Source organism: Diadema antillarum, unplaced genomic scaffold (genome assembly GCF_040938485.1).
Source record: "Diadema antillarum isolate AM-2024a unplaced genomic scaffold, OU_Dant_1.0 scf00000022, whole genome shotgun sequence".
Lineage (NCBI taxonomy): Eukaryota > Metazoa > Echinodermata > Echinoidea > Diadematoida > Diadematidae > Diadema > Diadema antillarum.
This window is the reverse complement of record NW_027270911.1, coordinates 4,321,578-4,332,437: the sequence shown is the minus strand read 5'-3', so window position 1 is coordinate 4,332,437 and position 10,860 is coordinate 4,321,578. Positions and strand designations below refer to the sequence as shown.

Here is a 10,860-nt window from a genome sequence, read left to right as displayed (position 1 = left end):
CTACTCGTTCGTCTTAGTGAGTCCGATGGATTTCCTGTCGAGATAATAGGAATTCAGCTTCTGCTGATTGGAGCCAAACATTCCGTGGAGTGACATATCAGGGGAGTACTTGGAAGCTTCAGTCACCCTACCCAACGTCTCGGCCAGAGTACGAGTGTAGTGGGGCGAGTTGCCGCAGCACAGGCCGACGTAGGAGATCTTCAACTCGGCGCACTGACGGGCGAATGTTTCGATGTCGGTGCGAGCACACAAATGAATATCCAGATTAACAGGGAAGCATCGTTCTCCTGTGATGAGACATGAATAGGTGGAAAACACGCTTTCTCCATTAAACACAAATACATAGTTCATTTGGGAACTTTACGGAGAGACTCTTTACTCACAATTCTTTTCTTCTTATCGTTTTCTGAGGGGGTGTTTTATTTCACATTTTGTATCAGCGCGACTCTATTGTTTACGGTGAGTTCAATACACACAGTGAAAAAAGACCGATAGAATAGTCAGGAATGTAATCACAATCGGAATTGAAATGAGAAAGTTACGGAAATTCAAACTATGTCATGTGATAACAAGAAAGAGTCGTGTTAGTCTCAAAACCACGCATGCACGTATACCTGGAATCTTCATCAAATTTCTTTATACATGTACATATACTTGAAAGGAAATCCAGCATATGCAAAGTTCTGATCACGTACATCCTTATCACAAAAAAAAAAAAAAAATCCTCACCGGGTATCGATTTTCCACTTCGAAAACCTCACTATATGATTATCAGACTTTATAACTTATTCAGTCAAAGTTGTGATCAACGCCCGATGAAAATGAAAGACAGAAAATTCAAGTACTGCGGAGTTATTGTTTGCATATGAACGAAATTGTATTTTTGTGTAAGGCGCGAAATTATTAAATTGTGCTATCTTTCAGAAAACTACAAAATGAGCAGGTTGTATGTCGCACATCGTGTACTGACAGGCTCCGTATAAGTAATGAACATGATTTTAATTTGCTCGTTTACCCGAGGTGGGATCAGTAAGGACCAGGAAAGTTGGTTCCTCTTCGCTCGTCCGGTAGGGCACGGGTAAAGCAGCCAGTGGTGCCTGATGGTGGGAGGTCGAAGGTCAGAGGACAAAGATAATAATTATGAGAGGACGACGAGTTGCCTTTGTAAGTTTCTGCTCTCAAAGTCTGCGGCTCAAATTGCTCTACGTACAGGATCGATAAGGAGACACTTGGTGAAAGACCATTTCAAGCATCGAGTCGAGTATGAAACATTTTCAAAGTGATATGAACATGAATGTGTGGTAGGCCTATTACAATTTATTAGTTTAGGTTCGGGTATAATGCACCATTTACACCAAACTCGTGGGAGAAAGTTAAACATTGATTGAATTCAGGAGATTCTTTTACAGGAGTGATGATTAAAGGGATCGTATAGTTTGGTTGAGACCTAACCTTGGGTTTCTAACATTTTTGGGTGAGATTATGAGAAACCTCTAATAAAATATTAAAGAGCATGTAATTTCAAATGGAATTCAACGTTTATTTTATTAAAATTGGTTTTGAAATGGCTGAGATACCCAAAACAGAGCAATTCTAATAAAATGTGGGACCCACCTTTTGTTACGATCGCTTTGTTTTACTTTATTTTTGGATGTCTCAGCCATTCCAAAACCGATTTTCATCAAACAAACTTTGAATTCCTCTTAGAAAGGTACGCTCTGTACTATTTTAAAAACGGTTTCTTGATATCTCGCAAAAAGTTAAAAGCCTAATTCTCACCTCTGCCAATACTGTTACATCCCTTTAAAATTATTAATAGTAGTGATTATGATCACAATATCAGCAGAGTCACTTTTTTTGGAGAAAGAAGGATTTCCTCTCTCAAAAGTAGGCTCAACGTAGGCTCATTGGTGTTGCCACATAATAAGTTCAAAAATACAGGTACATCTATATTCACTCTGGCTTTCAAGGACGGACTGTCTGGTCTCCGAGTTGAAAAAAAAAATCAGTTTTGAGTGGATTTGGTGTGATTTAATTTTGATTTGTATTCATTTCCACTTTGAGTTCACAAAAGTATGAAACAAACATAACTAAGTTGCAATGATTATTACAATTATTACTATAAAATGATATTTTGACCATTTTTTTTTTTTTGGTCCCAAAATAATTGAAGCAATAATACATGTACAAGTAACATCACTTGCAACACTTGGAGTAAAAGAATGAAAGCGGGGGAAACTAAATCAATAACTGAACTTGTATTACTTAGTCCCCCGAAAAAAAAATTCAAGTGACATCATTATGAGACATATAATACAATAAACAGAATATATATTGGAATGGCATAAAGAACCAAAGATGTAAAGCAGTTCATCCTAGCCAGCCGTATGGAACTTGTAGTTCATATCAACCTGATAATTTTCATGTTTTCCTGCTCTCTACAGACTTAAATATACAGCAGCAAGACTCAAGAAGTATATGCTACCGACCCCAATGTCACCGTTGGCGGCGTTCTCTAGCATCGGCATCATAGACTTTGGTCCCCGGAAGCAGTTGAAGCCGACCACATCCGCCCCTGCAGCCACGAGGCGTCGCAGGGCATCGTTGAACTCCACCCCGTCCATTGTGCACGGTTTGCCCTCGTCGTTCTTGTTCAGGTGGATACCGAGAGTGATCACAGCCGGGACACCTGCGAAAAAGATGAGTAAATTTATCAGCATTATTCTGGAAAATATTGACCCAAATTTGGAGAGTATTTCTTTTTCATGGAAAGGAATCACTGAATTGTAAAGTAATTGTCCATTAAACTTCGTTATAATTCACATATCATCTCAGCCTGTAAGGTCCTATTAAAGTAGGTCTATTTATGAAATATCTATCCGCAAGCAAACACACGGTTTTTCTTTAATATGGATCGAAAATTAACAGTTGTGCCGGAATCAAAATGTGATATAGCTGCAACATTATTCAAGACAGTAATATACAAATACAAACATCAGTTTATTCGAAGAGACGTTCTGCCCAAGTTAGACATAAACACGTATTTATTTTAGTGAGAAAGTCAAAGGATTATTTTCGCTCCCTTTGGATTCGACTTACCAAAGTTGACTGTGATATGAGAGTTATATTCATGACACAAAAGAATAGTAAATGCATATCGCTACTGGAAAGAACACAGTGTTCCACATTGTGTTCACAGTGTGTTCATAGTGGGGTCGCAATAATAGTCGACTATATGAAAACGCTCGAATGTAACAGTGTGGCGATTATTTTACACTGTGCTTTGGTTTTCATAGAGTGTTCACATGGTAATGTCCTGTATCACACTGTGAATTGATGACGCACGATGTGTTCACATTGTTAGAACGCTCGAGTTTAACAGTGTGAAGAGATTTCACACTGTTGGACACTGTGTTCTTTCCAGCAAGGATGAGAGGTTGAGAATTTTAAGAGATAAGATTTTAGGTTAAAGATTGACAGTCATCTTGAAAAGACGGGACGAGAGTAGTCCTGATATTAGAAGATGATATTGATAAAAAGAAATGGGAAATATTTATGGTGCTTCACAAACAGGAAAGACACTTCAGGAGCAGAGCTTCAAAGACTCTTTCATTCAAAACTGACTCTGCCAGTGTTTAGTCACAAATTGTGTGTGTAAAGCCATGCGATAGCAAATAATAAATTGACTGATAAGACGACTTAAAGACTCTTATGTTATCTAAAGAACGCCAGCCTTTAGCCTAGTTTAGCCTAGGGTAAAGTTTTTCACACCAGTAGTACTGTTGTTCAACTTTAGATACTTATGAGTGTTGTGTGAAATGACACTGTAATAATTTTTTTTTTCAAACAATGTTTCTTTGTTTCAGTGTACATGTCATATATACATAGTTCGAAAGTTAATAAAAAAGATATATTATGTGGACCTGTGGTTTTGTGTGATTGAACAGAAAAAGAGGAAAAGGAGGGACAGAAAGAAAAACACAAGGAAAGAGAGAAAGAGAGATGGTGAAAGAATTAGAAAAAGACAAAAGACGCACATACAAACCTTTGCCATATTCCTTGATAGCTTGGAGTCCCAGAAGAGCTTCCCCGAAATGACCGAATGTTTCTCCGACGATAAAGTCAGCTCCCTCCTCCACAGCCCACTCGACTTGTTCCTTTAAGGAGAAAAAAAGAGAGAAATACAGAGATATACGTATAGAGAGAGATGGATTTAGGTCGTTAGTAATTATATTTTTCTTTGTTTACCAGAAGCAAAAAAAAAAAAAAAAAATCAGTAATGGGGACTAATCTGTGTCAAGACATTATTATGGATAGTTGCACCCATCATTCGGGTCTTTTCAGTCGCACTAGCTGGGAGAATTGTATTTTCGTCAGACAAATTTGTCGGACAAATTTCCTCTTAGCAAATCAGATGCAAGGATTTCAGTAGCTAATAAGAGTTTGTAAGAAAAAAAAATCCGACAATCAAAACGCTTCATGAAATGCCCCCTTGATGAACAATCAAAACGTTAACTCTTTAACAGGGTGGAGGTTCTTGTGTTGCAAATGCAAGTTGTAGGTAAAGTACAAACATGTCAGTATCCGTAAAACTGGCACCAAATGAACGAATGGTTCAAAGTCCTGCTCTTTTTAGGGCTATATCATTGAAGTGACTTTCTGACTGCTTTTTGTCTTTGGCAAATACATTTTGTTTTCATGTGCTTTCTTGTGCACGTCATGAACTCTTTGTCTTTCCCGCGCGCTCTTGCCAGTAGAGTGAAGTGTGGTGAACGTGGTTCATTAGATACCGCCAAACTTTTTTGATTGCTCTTTATCAATGTCAAAAGATCTTTGATTAGCTCGTCATGAAAATGTCCTTGTCAACACTGCTGTCCCAGGTAAGTCACCTTCCCGCGTCCACGAATTTGTTCCACGTACCTTGAACAGTGCTTTCGTTTCAGCGATGAGTTTCTCGTCGTCAGGTTTGTAGACGTATGTGTTGGAGATATCGCCACACATCAGCGTTCCGGTTTCGTCGGCGACCTCGCGGGCGATCTGGAGGGCGCGGCGATTCTGCTTTTCGACATCGTCCTCGCGTCCGATCAGCCTCATCTTGGAGCGATTGCCATAGTACTACAAATGTCGCAGAAAGAAAACAGACTTCGATAAAACATCTGCAGCTCGAACGGAAACCTATAGAATCTTGGAAGTATTACGGAAGGGAGGGAAATACTGGTGGCACAACAACATGTCACACCTTCTGACAACAAAACAAATCACCACCACAAGGAAATCAAACTTAAAGTAACAAAAAAACTATTCTTCCCTCGCCTATAACGGCATCGTCCCAGTCTCGATCCATCTTTTTTCAAACGTGTGCCGAACAGGCCACATCCACTTTGTACAAATGCATATTCATGACAAAAGGGAAACCTAAATAGTTTAAAACAAGTTAAACGTGCCGCCAAATTCATAGCCTTTTCTAGAACTGAGTTACGGCAAATGCTACAAATATCTTTATCAACTACTCAACTGAAAGTATTCGACAAGAACTGTGGACCATTAATTGACGAGCTTATTGCTTCCAAAGGCGCTAAATCCATCATTTTCAATGGATTTAGCGCCTTATGGATGCAAGCTCTTTTGTCAAAGATGTCATTTGAATGATAAGTTCATACTGATGGAATCAATATCATAGAAAAACTTTTCTAGTTAATAATATCTCCTCTCTCAAATGATGTTGAATTATCAGGAGTTGCTTCACAAACATCTCATGTGAGCTTTAAAATTGACAACTTAGACTGAAAGAGAAGGATAGATGTTTGCTGATTGTTTTCCAATCCATTTTCATACCAAATTTGAGAAGATTAAGAGTTGTGAATAACAGCCATTGCTCATGAGAACATGAGAGCAAAAATGTAGCATCTACACGTGCACACAAACACACATTATAAAGATACACACATATAAAATAACTATAAACCCTATTTATAATAATTATCCAGATTTATCTTAACCATGCCAATATCTTACCGTGAATGCTTGCACAACGTCACTTCCGGCCCTGACAAAGTCTTTGTACATCTGCCTGACCAGATCGGGATGGTCAACCACGACTTCGGGCACAAAGGGACCTGCCTTCAGGTAGCCCTGGCGCTCGAAAGCAAAGAGATATCCCTCCGCGCAGATAACGGTTTCCCCGTTCCGGATCCGTTCCATCAATCCTGCAATTAGATTGTTGAGCAATATGAATTTGTTTTCTTTCCTGTCATTCATGATTCAAACATGTGTATAACAGCATCTTCTTAACTTTCATCTTTTTTGTTCAAGTTAATTTATGCGTGTGATTATGATCTCCTGTATTCATTTCTATAGTAGAGATGCAGCCACGAAGTAAATAGAACGATGCTGTTCGCACAACACACCATGAGCTAACTGACTCCAATTAACGGAACCAACCCTGATAGAGAGAATGGTATAATGCTTATCAAAATCAGACTTCATTTCATTTCATTTATGAAGTTTTTGCACTAAATTGATTACGTTCTTGACATACGTCTAGGTCTACAGATCTAGCAATAGTAATACAATTGTGAAACTCCCATGTACAATATGAACTTTACATCATGATAAGGATATATTATCATATTTGTATTTTATCTCAAAAGCAGTTGTGGTAGAACCTACAGAAAAGATGATGATTGTGGGTGTATATAGGTACCCATATACAGAATGGAAGTCGACACACACCAAGAAAGGAAGAGAAAGGTCCCGAAAAGTCTGTAACAAGCAGTAGATATAAACAATGTGTTTATTTGCATCTGCGAAAAAAAATAGCATCGAAAAGTACAGTATATCCCCCCCCCCCCCCGACAAAATTACAATCAAATTTTTGCATTGATAACACCCAATATCATTACTGTCTAAATGCTACTTCTGGGTCTTAAAATATAACATCTTAGCTCTATTTTGCAGAAAACCCCATTCACTAAGGTTAAGCGGTCACAGAAAAATCTGGAATGTTGTAAGCATGTCATGAGTCTGATACCCCTTTCAGGTAATCGCGGTTCAATTATCCGCATCCAAATAATGCGGATGAAGTAATCAAAATCGCGTTCATATATCCCATGAAGTGCGCACTACTTTTACGAGAGCCCGTTCATATAACGGTGCGAAAGACGGGAGTATTTGTCATGGTTACTGCGCACGCCTCTATAATGACGTAATGTTTCCGGTGATATATACTCACGTGTAGGCACAGCTCTCGCTCAAGCTCAGCAATCAGCGGTTGTGCGGGAAATCGAGTGACCTTTGACCGAACTGTGGAATGTTATACCCCTTTCAGGTAATCGTGGATGCGGATAATAGGAGCAATAAGTCGTAAAATTTTGATTACATGAATGGGAGAGGAGTAAAAAAGTGCGCATTATTTTGATGCTGCTATTATGCGCATTATTGCAGCATGAGGAGTTGATCGAGAATACATGAACGCGTTTTACGACTTATGCGCACTAACATTCCACAGTTCGGTCAAAGGTCACTCGATTTCCCGCACAACCGCTGATTGCTGAGCTTGAGCGAGAGCTGTGCATACACGGGAGTATATATCACCGGAAACATTACGTCATTATAGAGGCGTGCGCAGTAACCATGACAAATACTCCCGTCTTTCGCACCGTTATATGAACGGGCGATCGTAAAAGTATAGTGCGCACTTCATGGGATATATGAACGCGATTTTGATTACTTCATCCGCATTATTTGGATGCGGATAATTGAACTGCGATTACCTGAAAGGGGTATTAGTGCGCATAAGTCGTAAAACGCGTTCATGTATTCTCGATCAACTCCTCATGCTGCAATAATGCGCATAATAGCAGCATCAAAATAATGCGCACTTTTTTACTCCTCTCCCGTTCATGTAATCAAAATTTTACGACTTAGTGCTCCTATTATCCGCATCCACGATTACCTGAAAGGGGTATGATTCTTCCAAGTGTAGCACTTCGATGCTTTCGTGTGTGAATACAATAGACAGAACTTGGAGGGAATGGATTCTTGACATCCTCTACAAAATTCCTCATTTCTTTTTGACCACTAAAGCAAATCGAATGGCGTTTCTGTAAGATGTGGGCAATGAGTTATAGTTTCATATATACTGAATTTGTATTTGGATTGATTCACGGAGAGTCCCGTTGTAATTTTTTTTTTTTTTTTGGGGGGGGGGGACATACGGTATAATTACAGAGTGGGAGAAGCAACCAAATGGACCTATTAACACCCATGTCTAGCAGAATTCTCAATCACACTTCTCTAAAATTACTTATCATTTACAGTAATATTAGTCTATCTTGAGTACCATATATACTTGAGTACTATGAAAGTAATTCGGATGTCTAATCTGTCACTTGAACGAATTAAGCTGGGAATTTGTCGTAATTCAGTTTAAATTCCAAGACATGCACCCATTTGTTGTTGTCTGTATAGGCTTTGGTATACAGTAAATTCCTGCCACTTGGTACGGTTGAATATTCCTGTATTTCTTAATTTCTTTTTAAACAAAGACGGAAATTTTAGATGGTTCACAGCTGTTCAGTTTGGGCAGCAAAGATGCCCTGATTGAATACAAATCGTCGATTCCAAGAACACGCACGAAGGATATTTCTCTTGGGAGAAAAGTCGATCAGCGTCCATACGTCGATGACAACCGTGGGTGCATACTAAACATTTCTTTTGAGCATATTCATCAGTATTATAACATATTTAGTGAGTATATTTCATCAATATTGATCCTGGTTCAGCTTCTTCCGTATTCTAAGTGCGGTGATAGAGTGAATCATTGGTAGTTTTCAAGTTTTTTTTTTAATGATTTGCATTTCTTGAAATGAATTTAGTAACATTGATAAGGTGAGTATTCCGATTTAAGAGATAATATCAAACATAAAAAACGTGGAGCGTACAGGGGATGTCATTAATATACAATTTGACAGAGGAGGTTAGGTAAGGAGTAACTGAAAAAAAAAACATTTAAAGTATTTATTCTATACTTAGTAGCCTGATGGCTTGAATCTAGTCACTTAAATAAAATTATAGAAAGCCCTAGTGCAGTGTTCGTCCCAGAAACCCTAAATTCTCACACGCACACACTTAAACCTGGCATAAACCCGAAGGATAATTCAACTTGGGGATAAATGCGAGGGATCACCGAAGTGATGCAGCTTTTTGAGTATGTAACAAATAAAGACAGAATAAACTGACCAGAAAGAATATAATTTATTAGTGGAAAAATGAGGAAAGAAAATGGGATTCCATCGGGACGGAATCTCATTTTCTTTGCTCATTTTTAGAGTAATAAATTATATTCTTTCTGGTCAGTTTATTCTGTCTTTATTTGTTAAATAAAATTAGTTAGTTATTGAGAATCTCAAGAACTATATTTGTATCTTCGTGAGAAAACAAGACAGCAGAGTCGTAATCAAATGATATAAAAGTCATATTCAACTGTGAGGTAAATCTATTTCGAACACGGCAAAGTTTCGTTGGGAAGGACACAAGATTATTTTTCCTTGACGTGTCACCAGAAGGAAAATTTAGCGAAAGTTTTGTTCGTAGGAAAGAGTCTTATGCGATTTATAACAATCGATCTCTAGGGTTCATTTGTCGTAACCATGGTAACTCCTCTTTCCTGAAAGCATGCAAAATAGTACACGATTCTAAAACCTTCTCATCTATCGTCTTAATCAGATGAACCCTTCATCATTTCGTCAGTTGATTTCTTTTTGAATCACTTTTTATTACACTTCCACAGGTCTCTGACATTCAGACATTGAAAAAAAACTACCTACCACAGACATTTCTTTTTAATTATACTTAAGTTTACAGGGTTTTCCGTTATCACATTATTATACTGATTTGTGTCACTCTGTGTATGTATATGTTTTCTGTTTTTGGAAATGACATGAAAGAATGAAAAAAAAACCCGACAAATTCGTGGCTTACAATAAGTATTGGTCGGAAAATGCACTGCATGTACACCTTCACCATCGCTGAAATGCACAACATGATTGTGCGTCAACGAGAGTTACGACTCGGTATGGTTATAACCTATATGAAAATATAAGGACAACATGATTTTCAACATTATACACACTAATTTAACCCTTCCACACGCGCAGTCAACCATGGTTATTTATGCCCCTCCATATTATGTTAACATACATTCCTAATTGACAAAGAACATACACACACACACACACACACACACACACACACACCCCACACACTGACACGCACGCACACATACTTATTTATAATTGCATGTAAATGTATCCCGCGGGCATTCCTGTCTGGTTTGCTTCCTAACATCCACAGACGACTAAAACCCATCACTGTTATTAAGATAAAGAGAGTAGAACAAGACAAGAAAACAAGAAAATTACCTTTTGACGCTGACATTTCGGTGACCAATACTTTTCAGCCCCTAAAGATGATATGTAGGTTTAGAAGTTTTTGGCGGCACGTCCGACTGCTTTGCTTGATTTTCTTGAGGTACACAGTTCGCTTTTCGACAACGTTCAAGTCTGAGAAACAACGGTATAAGAAATCATGTTTTATACGGCGGATCAAAAGATAAACAAAAATTTTGCAAGAGCAAACATATGAACGTAAACCGGTCAAAGCCAGTATTACAAACAGTGACTTTGTCCGCGCTAGGTACATATTTTTGACGGCATCGCACCCTCTTTTTGTTGTTATCATTGTTAAAACAAAAGTACAATCATAGAACCCGTAACGAGAAGAAAAAAAAACGCTGAGTCGGCAAAAACACGATAAACTTACTTTGACCTGTAGTACGCAGGGAGATAAGTTCATGGATCA

At 38.3% G+C, this 10,860-nt stretch overlaps 1 protein-coding gene across 1 annotated transcript; it reads right to left on the bottom strand.

The window, feature by feature from the left end:
* Nucleotides 1-10,437, bottom strand: LOC139731400 (betaine--homocysteine S-methyltransferase 1-like). The gene is made up of 8 exons (XM_071642292.1): nucleotides 10,422-10,437; nucleotides 6,016-6,206; nucleotides 4,921-5,115; nucleotides 4,046-4,157; nucleotides 2,501-2,689; nucleotides 2,201-2,208; nucleotides 1,016-1,097; nucleotides 1-287 (listed from the first exon to the last, which is right to left on the bottom strand). Exons 1-8 carry the CDS (start codon nucleotides 10,435-10,437, stop codon nucleotides 1-3), a joined length of 1,080 nt encoding a protein of 359 aa, XP_071498393.1.
* Between the last annotated feature and the right edge of the window lie 423 nt (nucleotides 10,438-10,860).